Source organism: Acanthisitta chloris, unplaced genomic scaffold (genome assembly GCF_000695815.1).
Source record: "Acanthisitta chloris isolate BGI_N310 unplaced genomic scaffold, ASM69581v1 scaffold7599, whole genome shotgun sequence".
NCBI classification, from domain to species: domain Eukaryota; kingdom Metazoa; phylum Chordata; class Aves; order Passeriformes; family Acanthisittidae; genus Acanthisitta; species Acanthisitta chloris.
The window spans coordinates 3,181-14,573 of record NW_008690762.1 but is presented as its reverse complement, the minus strand read 5'-3'; the positions used below and the strand labels follow the sequence as shown (position 1 = coordinate 14,573).

Genomic DNA, 11,393 nt, shown 5'->3' with positions numbered 1-11,393 from the left:
GATGATCTTTGAGGCCTCTTCCAACCCTGTGGATCCTGTGATGGAGTCTCAGCCGTTAATTAGGTGTTCAGCGAAGGGGTTTGGTGTGTTTTGGGGCTCTCTGGCCCGAGCTGAGCGTTGTCTGTCTGGCTGTTCTCTCGGCAGCTCTGCAGGTGGCGTTCGGCTCTCTCTACAGAGACGACGTGCTGATCAACCCGAGCCGCGTGGTCGCTCTGCTGGCCGCAGCGTGTATGCTGCAACTTGTAAGTCACACTTTTGGGTCCTCACCTGCAGAGGAGGCAGAGCAGTTCATCTCTGCTGCACCCACAAACCCAAACACAGCAGTGGCTTTGCCCAAGAAATGCTCTAAGATTTAGGTGCTAAGTGCTGCTGTGAGAGTCATATCTAAGAGCAGGTTGCAGTAGGTTTTGCAGCTCCTTTGCTCTGTTCTCAAGGGATTCTTGGAGCTTTTCTGTCACAGGAAATGTTCTTAGGACAGCTCTGAGGTGTAACAGGTCACTGCAGCACGTGGGGCTTTGGAGGTGGCTCAGGCACAAAGATCTGTATGAGCTGCACAGTGTGTGACAGTTCCTGTTGGAAAATGCAAACTTGGAATGTCGGTTTTTTCCTCCCTGCAGGATGGCTTAATCCAGCAATGTGGAGAAACCATGAAGGAAACCATCACTGCACAGACTGTGTGTGGTTACTATAACTCTGCAGGGACGTACGGGTTGGACTCCGTGAAGAAAAAGTAAGGATTGCTGGCTCTAAGCTGCTTTGGGCTTTGCTAAGGAACTGGGATTTACAAACAGTTCAGTAATGCCCAGAGTAACTCTGAGTTTAGTTCTTTCAAAGCTCCTTGATTTGGGCTTTGCTTGTCCTGTTGAATTATGGAGGTTCTGCTGTAATCAGTTCCCTAAAACCAGTGTGGGTTGAGGTAGTTTGGTTGGTCTCTGCTGGGGCTGGGTGAGCTGTGGAGGATATCAGGAGGGACAGTCTTCAACTGGTGCTTGACACTGGTGGTCAAGGACTGTTCTGGCACCAAATGGCAGAAGCTGAACCCTGAGTTGATGCCACATTTGGGAGCTGATGCCACATTTGCCTCCCTGTGTGTGGCATTAACAGCCCTTTGAGTTCAGTTTTCCCTGTGCCCTGGGAGAGACTCAGTGCAACTTTAAAAAGAGTTTCAGAAAACTTTGGGGCAAACCTCCTGTGTTGGAAAGAACTCTTTTTTTCCCTATTTTTATGCATTTCTGGTTCAGATTAAGGCAGCATTTCCCAATCCTGTGGGGCAGGATCAGGCTCTGTGAGGGATGTTGACACAGAGATGAAACAAGCAAAATTCCTAATTCCTTGTTTTCCATGCAGGTGCCTTGAGTGGCTCTTGAACAACCTGATGACTCACCAGAGTGTTGTCCTCTTCAAGGAACTCAGGTACTTGGGGCTGAAAGACAATCTCTGCCCAAGTCTGAGCTCACTACAGATCACTTTTGGGCTATTGCTGGTTGCTTGTTCCCTACCTCCCCTTCTTTTTCTCCCTTCTGTCTCCCTGAACTCTTCTGCCTGATCTTTTTCAGCATAAGCCTCATGACACAGCTGATCAGCTCCTCGAACCTGTTTGTGCTGCAGGTGGAAATGGATGTGTACACAGCTCTCAAAAAGGTACTGGGCAAGGGGCCAGGCTGGGGCCTCATGTGTGCTGTGGACTGAAAGTATTTAGTCAAGCATCAGTGCCTCTGTAGGAATTAATGCACTGTGGAAATGTCCCTGATTCATACATGGATCACTTACTTTTTGTAGGATGTTCAGGGGTTGGAATGGAGCTTAGAGATTATCCAGTGCCAACCCCCTGCCCTGGGCAGGGACACCTCCCACCAGAGCAGGTTGCTCAAGGCTTTAGCCAACCTGTGCCAATGTCTCACCACCCTCCCAGAGAAGAATTTCTTCCAAAGACCCAATTTAAATTTCCCTCTTTCAATTTCTCCCCATTACTCCTTGTCCTGTCCCTGCAGTTCTTAGCACAGAGTCCCTCTCCAGCTTCCCTGGAGCTTCTGCAGATCCTGCCAGGTGGAAACCTTCAAAAGACTCACTAGATTTTGTGTATTTTCCCAGTGGATGTTCCTTCAGCTTGTGCCTTCTTGGAATGGGTTCTTCAAGCAGCTGTTGGGCGAAGCTGACGCCTGGTTTGCCGAGCGCAGGAGAGGTAGGAAGAGTTGGCCTTGGTTTGGGATTTGAATGTAATCACTTCATTTTAGTGGCAGGAGGTGCCTTCCCTGCCTACAGTAACTGCAGTACAAGCAGTGTCTGGAGGATATTTGGGAAAACAAGTTGTAATAGAGGTGCTGTGTCTGGCCGAGTTCGGGGGTGGCGTGGGATTCCTGGGGTCGGCGCTGCATCCCTGGAGTCGGCGCAGGGGAGTCCATTCCTGCCTGTGTTTGCACACCTGAGGCTGCAGTACATCATCAGTGACTTGGCCTCAGCCAGGATCGTTGAGAGAGATGCCCTGCTGCCCTCAGGTGAGTGCTGGGCACAGGTGAGGCTCCTCAGAGCCTGGGGCAGCTCTGGGTCCATCACCCCCACAAAGACACTGCGGGGCTGGAGGTGTCCAGAGAAGGGACAAAATGCTCTCAGTCAATGCCTAGTACATCTTGATTTCCTTCTCTTAACGTTGCTGCTGTTACCCCTTCCCAAGCTGTGCTTGACCTTTGCTCAGTGTTCTTCAGTGCCCAAATGCTGTGTCTGTTCTCAAACCCAGACCCTTTATCCGTGTGTGTCAGGGCAAGAATCGTTCCAAGATTCATTGCAGTTTTGAGGCCGATTTGGTTGTGCTTATTGGACAGAGTGTGTCCTTTTCTCCTAGTCCAGGCGCCTTTTCTCCTAGTTAGGAGGTGTGAGAGCAAAGTGTTTCCTTGTGGAGCAGTCCCTGAGCTGCACTGAGCAGTGGTGTGCACTGGGTGGCACTGGGTGGCACTGGGTGGCAGGGCACAGCACTGGGGTGGCTCTGGGAAGTGCAGGATGAGCTCCTGTGTGAAGAAGTGATGCTGTCAGAACTTCCTCCTTGCTATCCCTTGTCATCTGCTGGTACCAGTGTGTAGCCCAAAGCTGTGCCAAGAGCAGAACTTATGCTCAGCCTTTACATGTAGGTTTAGATGGTTCTTAGCCTGCCCTTTGGAACAGCACCCAGCATTTGAGGGGATGCTCTGTCCCTCAGAGTGCAGGCAGGGACACTGCTGGGTGGTTTGGACTCTGGAGGAAACTCTCTAGGTTAGTCTGGATGAAGTTGTTCTCAAGGAGGTGAAGAAGGAAGTCCCACAGAGTAGCTGAAAGTAATGCTGTGGTTTGTCATGGCTCTGTTTCTGTGCCCTGTGTGTGTGTGTAGCACCTGCAGGAGAAAAGTGCAGCTCAGTGTTAGGAGTTGCCAACAGTCTGTTCCTTGTGCAGGAAAGGTGCAAGAGGCAGGAAGGCTTAAGGTGTGTGTGTGTGTGAGCACAGGCTGATCTGTTTCTCTTGGTGACTTCTGAGCTTTTCCTGAGCTCTACTTTCCCTCTCTGTGTTTACAAATCAGCAGGTGAACTGCAGTCAGAATGAGGTGTGGAATAGATACACAGAGAAGATGCTTTTATTCCTTCCCTTGTCATCCATTCCTTGTCTGGGCTCTGTGTCACTTCCCTCAACTCATTTTTAGCCTTGTTGTGCTTGGTTTAATTCCCAGGATGCTCTTGTGGCAGTCTGGATTTTCACTCTAGAGTGAGCAGGACAAGGGCTGGTTTTAACTTTTCCATCTGGGACTTGCAAGTTGCTCTGAGCACCACGATCTCACCTCTCCCTCCTGCACACCCATCCTCTTCTGTGTTGTCTGTGTGGTCACAGTGGTTCCCCCTGTTCCCTCCCCCAGCCCATTTCTCCAGAGCCTGTGCTGGTTTGTGACCTTTCCTGCTTGTTATCTTCACTGAGAACTTCTTACCCCCCTGTGCTTCGGGTTCCTTTTGTCTAACTGACTCACAACCTCTTCAGTTTCTTCTGGTTTCTCTCTCAGTCACAACATCAACACAGCTGATAAAGTCTTTGCTCTCTCCAAGGAAGATTTGTGTTTATTCCTAGTAGGGACCAATTTCTGTATGTTTTACCAAATCTGTGGCAAGTCACTGTTTCTTTTATCCTTTTTCTTCTTGTTTAACTGGTGTAACATTCCATTGGGGATTGAGAAAACAGCATTTCTCTCAGAGCTTGTTGAGGAGCTCCTTGTGGCTGTGAGTGCTGAGCAAACATGTTGAGCTGCATCAGCTGTGGTGAATGCTCAGGGAGATGAAGAGTCCTGAGTTCCTGCCTGGTGGCTCTGGGTGTTTGTCCCTTCTCCTGTGGCTGAGGCAGGAGCACACAGGGAGTTTCCAGGGGGTGGGTTCAGTTAACAGGTATAACTGGATGATTTCAGTGTAGTTACTTTCTCTGTTTCAAGTGTTTGTGGCTGCTCCCAGCACCAAGTTTATGTATTTTCTTTTGATTTTAGAGTGGCTGTCCTCTGTTTACAAACAGCAGTGGTTTGCCATGCTCAGAGCAGAACAAGACAATGACATTGGGTAGGTATTTTATAGGCTTTTCTTTCTTTCTCCAGTTGGAAACCTTCCTCTCATGTGAACTCTGCCATGATTCCTTTGGGAATCTGTGTGAAGAGGAGAGGGGGAAGTGTATTGCAGTGGATTTTGGGGAGGGAATCACTCAGCAGTGTTTTTAAGCTGTTGCTCCCTGTGGAACTGTCTGTTCCCTAAGGCTGACCAGGCTTCTACACCAGCAGAACTCTGGAAAACTGGTCTAATGGGACCAGAGGTAAATGCCTGGGGGGACACACACCCCCACCCTGTATCTTCCTTTGTGTTGGTTAGTGCTTCTCACCAGTACTTTGCCTGGAAATGTGTGTGGAGACTGGGAAAGGTAATTAATTCCTTGAGCTTTCCATCCTCAGTGCTGCTGTGGCTGTATCTAAGAGTAGCCAAACCTACTCTGGGTGTTACCTTGTGCCTCACAGGAACCCACAGTTAGTGTGGAAGGGAGTGTTAGGAGTCACAGAGCTGTGGGACAAAGTCAGCCCCTGTGTTTGCTGCTCTGGATGTGTTTGGTAGCTCCTCTGCAGTGACTTCAGCCACTGGATGGATGTGCTGCTGTGGTGAGCTCCACAGAGCTGCAGTGAGGATCAGGGGGATCATCCAGCTCAGGAAAGATCAACCTCAGCACTGACAATTTTAGGGACTCTTGGAACAAGCAGAGTATTTTTCCATGTTTTTCTTGCTCGTCTAGTTTCGCAATCTGAGATTTGTGAAAATTTCTCTAAAACTGGAAACCTCAGCCAGAGGGAGTTTGGTGTAACAACAGCCTCTGGCCTAGCCCAGCCTCTTCTGCTGCTGCTGCTCAGTGCCAAGGTCTGTGCTGGTGTGTGGTCAGATGTGTTTCTTCACTCTGTGTCTCAACTCCTGCCTAGGAGTTGACCAAGTGTGTGGTTCCAGGTGGGCTCCAGGTCACTGTGTGTATAGGAACAGAGGGCTGGAAACATTCTTACTGTAACTGTCTGTGGCAGTGTTTGAGAAGGAGGCAGAATAGCTGCACTGTTTGCCACGTGGCAGCTGTGGAAGTGGTCAGGGCTGAAGTTCTGAGACTGCTGGAGGAGGTGCTGATGTCTGTCTGAGCGTTAGGGACTAATGGTTGTGAAATTTGTCACTAATTAAACAAACAAATCCTCTATCACCACTGCTGCCTTCAGCTCAGCCACAGAACCAGCTCAGCTGGAAGATGTGGGAAGCAACTTCTTGGGCAAATTTGGTTATGCTGAGGAGCTTAACTTGTTTGTAAAACACTTCACCCTTCAGGATTGGTTTTTAGCCAGGCAGGATGCAAGAGCCAGGCCAAGCCCATAAAGCTTCAGCTGCAGGTGGAGTGTGACAGGGGGAAGGGAACTGATGCATTTCTTCTTGCATTACTTGGAGGATGTTGTTGGCTATTGCAGCTTTGCAATGTGACTCTGTAGGGGTTGGTGTCCCTGATTTCCAAAGCTCACAGCACACACTTGGCCTTGCTGGAACTTGAAGACCTTGTGGCAGTGGGGGATGTTTGGTTAGTGATGTCAGTGTGTCTGACACCTCGGGGCTGATTTCACTCCTGCTGGCTCTGCTAGGCTGGAGCTGTGGAGTGAAACAAGTCAGTGTCGGGTGACAGAGCTGAGAGTTTGATGAGCACTGGGGAAATGTGTTGTGTAACAGCCTCTTGAGAAACTCTGTGTCTCCTGGGTGCCTTTTCCAGCAGGGCCTGCAGCTGTGCCTCAGCACCAGCTCTCCTCTCTGGCTGTGCCTTCAGGCAGGGTTTGTGTGAGGCCTGGACCACTCTTAGGTTGTTCTCTGGAGAAGTTCAAGTCCCAAATGAAGTGTCACAACTTGGTTTGTGTTGTGGCTGTGTGTTGGATGTTCACAGGACAGCTCAGAGGGAAGGAGCTAATCTGCTCACACCTCTGCTCAGAAAAGGGTCAGTTTTGGGTCCCTCCCAACTCAGGATATGCCACGATTGTGTGGTCAGACCAGTTTACTCCAACCTGTTCATCTTTCCCACCTGATGATACCACACAAAGCTGTCGAAGTCTCCTTAAAAAATGTTCTATTTTTCTTTCTTTAGGCCTCAAGAAATAAATAAAGAGGAACTGGAAGGAAACAGCATGAGGTGTGGCCGTAAACTGGCAAAGGATGGGGATGTAAGTGTGGCATGTGGCAGGTACCTCCAACACAACACGTGTGTCCCCAGTGTCAAACTGCACCCAAGAGGTGTAATTGAGGCAGAAATCCCTCCCAGGAGCATGGAAACACTGCAGTGTCTGCAGAGAGTGAGGAACTGGTGTCTCATTGTGCTCCTGTGCTGTGAGTCAGACAGTGTTTGCTAGAGCTGTTAGTGTGTGTGGAGCAAATGCAGCCATGACCTGTCACTTGAGGCTTGGCACATAAATTCCAGGCAGTTAACAGAGCTCTGAGCAGTGCTGTGAGCTGGGAAAGGAAGGTTTTTAGAGAAAATGGGTGATACAGCCAGAGCCTCTGTGTGCTGCACACACACATCTGTGCCCTTAGGCCTTGTGCAGAGCAGGAGACAGGAGTGTTCCTAGCTGAAGTCACTCACCCTAAGGACACTGCTCCCCACAGAGGGTTCTGAGTGTGGCTGTGCTGCTCCCAGTGCCTCAGTCCCTCCAGTGGTCAGTGTATTTCTGTAGTCTGGGATGCAGCTGACACTCAGCTGACTCTCAGCTGCTCTCACAGTCACCTGGCTGCAAGTGCTTCCTCCCAAGGTACCTCCCACATGGGATTGCTGTTGAATCCTTGGCTCCCCCCACACCTCTGTGTCCCAGAATCCCAGCACGGATCTCTTGGGGAATTGGCACGTCCCATCCACGTGACACTCACCCCTGTGTCAGAGCCAACACTCAGGCTGGTTTCTCTGCTTGGCCTGCAGTACTGCTGGAGGTGGACAGGCTTCAACTTTGGCTTTGACCTGCTTGTCACCTACACCAACCGCTACATCATCTTCAAGAGGAACACGCTGAACCAGCCCTGCAGTGGTGCTGTCAGCCTGCAGCCACGCAGGAACATCGCCTTCAGGTAACAGCAGCTCCTTGCTGGGGCCTGCAGTGCCTTCTTCAGCTCTGTCACAGAATTGGGCAGGTTGGAAAACACCTCTGAGACCATCAGGTCCAACCTGTGACCCATCACCACTGTGTCAGCCAGACCAGAGCACTGAGTGCCATGTCCGGTTGTTCCTTGAATTCCTCCAGGGATGGTGGTTCCACCTCCTCCCTGGGCAGCACATTCCAATGCCTGACAGCCCTATCCATGGAAAAATTCCTTCTGATGTCCAACCTGAACCTCCCCTGGCCCAGCCTGAGGCTGTTTCCCCTTGTCCTGTTCCTTGTTCCCTGGGAGCAGAGCCTGATCCCACTTGGATGCACCTTCTGTTGGGGAGTTGGAGAGAGTGAGAAGGTTCCCCTGAGCCTCCTTTTCTCCAGGCTGAGCCCCCACAGCTCCCTCAGCCTCTCCTGGTGTTCCAGCCCCTTCCCAGCTCCATTCCCTTCCCTGGACACCTCCAGCCCCTCCTTGCTGTGAGAGCCCCAAACTGGACATAGCACTCACGAGGCCTCACCTGTGCCAGGTGCAGGAGAACAGGCACTGCCTTTTTTTTTTTTCCCCTTGCATTAAATCTTGTTGCCACTAAGCTAAAAAACATTATTCTGTGCCTCTTTGGGAGAAACTTTGACTGGAAAAAGTATGGAAGACTCAAGTCATTTCACTGTTGTGCCCCAGGTTACGTCTGGCCTCGTTTGACAGCAGTGGGAAGATGGTTTGCTGTCGGACTACAGGATATCAGATCCTGACCCTCGAGAAGGACCAGGTATGTCTGTGCATTTTTGAGGTGTGAATCGTGGGGTCCAAGGCATGGAAAAAAATGCTGAGAAGTCACCAACCCTTTGGAAAGGGAATTGCTGTTTTATTGTCATGGCTGATGTGGAATCTCAAGTGTTCTGTTACAGGCAGTGGGTGATGAAGCTCATTTGTGAAGTGGAACCAGAGAAAGGGGAGTGTGAGCTTCATTAGTGTTGGGAATGTGGAATTAGTACCCCTGTTAGTGAAATTAGTGCCTGTGGTGCTGCTGTTTGCTGCCAGTGCTGTGTTCTGGGTGTCTCTGCTCTCCCAGGCTCCCAGATCACCCCTCTGGGTATCAGAACCCTCATCTGGAGGCAAATTTGGGGCTTGTCTGAAGACTCTTGTTAGCTGCAGAGTTAAGAGTATCTGCATGTTCTTCAAGGGGCAGATTTGCAGGGTTAACAGTGTCTGCATGTTGTTCCAGGGGTAGATTTGCAGAGTTGACAGTGTCTGCATGTTCTTCAAGGGGCAGATTTGCAGAGTTAACAGTGTCTGCATGTTGTTCCAGGGGTAGATTTATCACTCTGAAATAAATCAAGAGCCTCAGAGAGGAGTGGAGTTCTCTAGAGATCCCCTGCCCTTATTTCCAGCCAGCCCTGAGAGCAGGGACTGGACAGGATGTGCTAATGAGGTGTGTGCTTCCAGGAGCAGATAGTGATGAATCTGGACAGCAGATTCCTGACATTCCCACTCTACATCTGCTGCAACTTCCTGTACACATCTCCAGAGAAGAAGGCAGATGGTGAGGCACAGCTGGATAACATGGAGGCCTGAGACCCCCAGGGGACCCTGTCCCCCCTGGGTACCTCCTCTCCAGCCATGGACACGGAACTGGGACCACCAGGCCTTACACTGTAGCTACCATCCCTGGCCTTAGTGTACTCTATGCACCTCTGAGGGGAAGATCAGCAACCAGATAGGCCAAAACTTGTTACCTTTTGGATTTCTGTTGTGTTTCTGTTCAGGCCGTGGCCATTCCATGTTTGAGAAATGTCACACTTGGATTTTTCTGGGTGAAAACTGAGCCAAATTGGAAGTAGGGAATGTTGTGTGAGTGACAGCTTGGGAGCTGAGCTGTGGCATCCTGAGCATGTGGTGTGGGTTTGGGTGTTTTACTTGTTTGTTTTAAGGACTGATCTGTGGTAACAGATCCATATTTTGCTTTTTTTCCTGGCCCTTTTCCATTAGGGCCAAATAATGTGTACAAATGTCTCAACTTTGGTTGTTTAACTGTTCAACCTGTTTGTTTTCAAGCCTGTTCTGCAGCTCTTGGTCTTATTTTAACATTGCAGCAAATGCTTTAATTTGCTAATGAGAATGTTCTTAAGTGAATTTTTTTTTCTCCACGTGCTGCAGCTAACTCCCATGTCCTTGTTCGTGTGTCCTGCCAGCAGCAGCTCTGCTCACACACCAAATACCAGTGCTTGCACCTCTGCTGGGGCTTGTCCTAGCTGTTCCCTTGGGAATTCATCCCCTTAGCTCAGGAACTTGTGACCTTTGAGTGCCTTTTGAGTAGTATGTGGAACATCAACTTCACATCACTCCAGCAAGGTCACAGGATCCCAGGGCAGAGCTGGGAGCAAAGGGAATTCCTCTCCCCTCTGTGTGGTGGGTGAGTCGTATCCAGGACACTTTCTCCTGTCTGTGTTGAGTTTTGTTGTTTGTCTGTCAAGTCTCAATTCTTACAGCAGGACTTTTTGGATTCAAAGTGGGAAATTTTGCCTCTTTAGCCTATTTTTTTAAAACTGTCAGATGAATATTCAACCATTTGTACTTTATAACAAGGGTTAAAATGTGTTGGGAAGATTGGAAAAACGTGGCAGCTTGTCAAGTAAATGACTTCCCGTGGAATTGTGCCTGTGTCTCCTTCCTGGCTGGGAACAGCTCGTGCTCTGTGCCACGTCACACCTCCCTGGCAGCAGGAAGTGGAAGCATTTCAGCTGCTGCAGCATCGAAATTGGGGGGCAGATGTTTAGCCAAGCAGTTTGCTGGTGTTACCCAGACCCACCGAGCCAAACCCGTGGCTGACTCCGTGGGGAGCACCAGGGGCAGAGGGGAACAGGCCCAGCAAATCCAGGTGCTTGGCAGCACCAGGTTGGGATCTGCTGTGGGTTGAGCTGTGCAGCTCAGGGCTCTGCACCCCCAGGCAGGGCCTGATCCTGCTCTGCCCTCACACTGCTGATTCCTGAGGCCATCCCTGCTCTGCTCCCCTCGTCCTGGGGACACATCACCCTCCAGTGCCACAAGGGCGTTGGATGTGGGGCATGGAACTCATCTTGGTGTGTCTCTCCAGACACTAATGAGTCCTTCCCTTGGTCCCTGCAATGTTCTGTGCCTCCCACACCCTCCTGGCTGGGAGATCAGTGCAAGGAGACAAACCCTTCCAGGGGATCGGGTGGGGTGGGCACAGTTGCCTTTCCTCAAGCCTTGCTGAGGGTTGCACAGAAACCAAACACACATGACAATTCCCCCAGAACTGGGTGGTGGTTGTTTTATTTTTCTCTCTTTTATTGAAGTCACTGACTAGGAGCAGCAGTGGTGGCCAAGGGGAGCTGAGCAGTACAACACCACACTCAGGAAAACGGTATGAAAAGTACAAAAATAAGGAAGCCTATATATAATATCATTGCAGTCAATCACTAAAAATAAATATTGTAAACACGACAGAACAACATCAGGTGAATCTACAGCACTTGTTTCTGCTAGCAGCCACACAGTCTTTGGCTTTATGCCTCCCCTGCCCACACCAGATGCATTTCCTTTGCTTCAGGCCACAGAGATTTCAGGCTGCTCAAGGGAATTGTCACAAGGCAAAGAATTTCCCTCTCTCCAGAAGACCTTGTGACCAGGAATTGCCTCTTTGTGCCTTCAGTGCCCATTTCTCTGCCTCTGCCAAGAGCAGATCTCCCTTATCTGCTGGAGGGGATGGTGGCAGGAAGGCCAAGCCCTCATTCCAGTTTGTTATCTTGCACC

At 50.2% G+C, this 11,393-nt stretch overlaps 1 protein-coding gene across 1 annotated transcript; it reads left to right on the top strand.

Moving 5' to 3' along the window:
• Nucleotides 1-144: 144 nt before the first annotated feature.
• GMCL1 (germ cell-less, spermatogenesis associated 1) lies at nucleotides 145-9,194 on the top strand (the record flags this gene model as incomplete). Its single annotated transcript, XM_009081940.1, has 11 exons — nucleotides 145-242; nucleotides 618-730; nucleotides 1,348-1,413; nucleotides 1,557-1,641; nucleotides 2,092-2,182; nucleotides 2,337-2,495; nucleotides 4,487-4,556; nucleotides 6,634-6,709; nucleotides 7,456-7,601; nucleotides 8,301-8,388; nucleotides 9,066-9,194. Coding segments are annotated over 11 exons (1,121 nt in total), but the record flags the coding sequence as incomplete, so codon positions are not given.
• Between the last annotated feature and the right edge of the window lie 2,199 nt (nucleotides 9,195-11,393).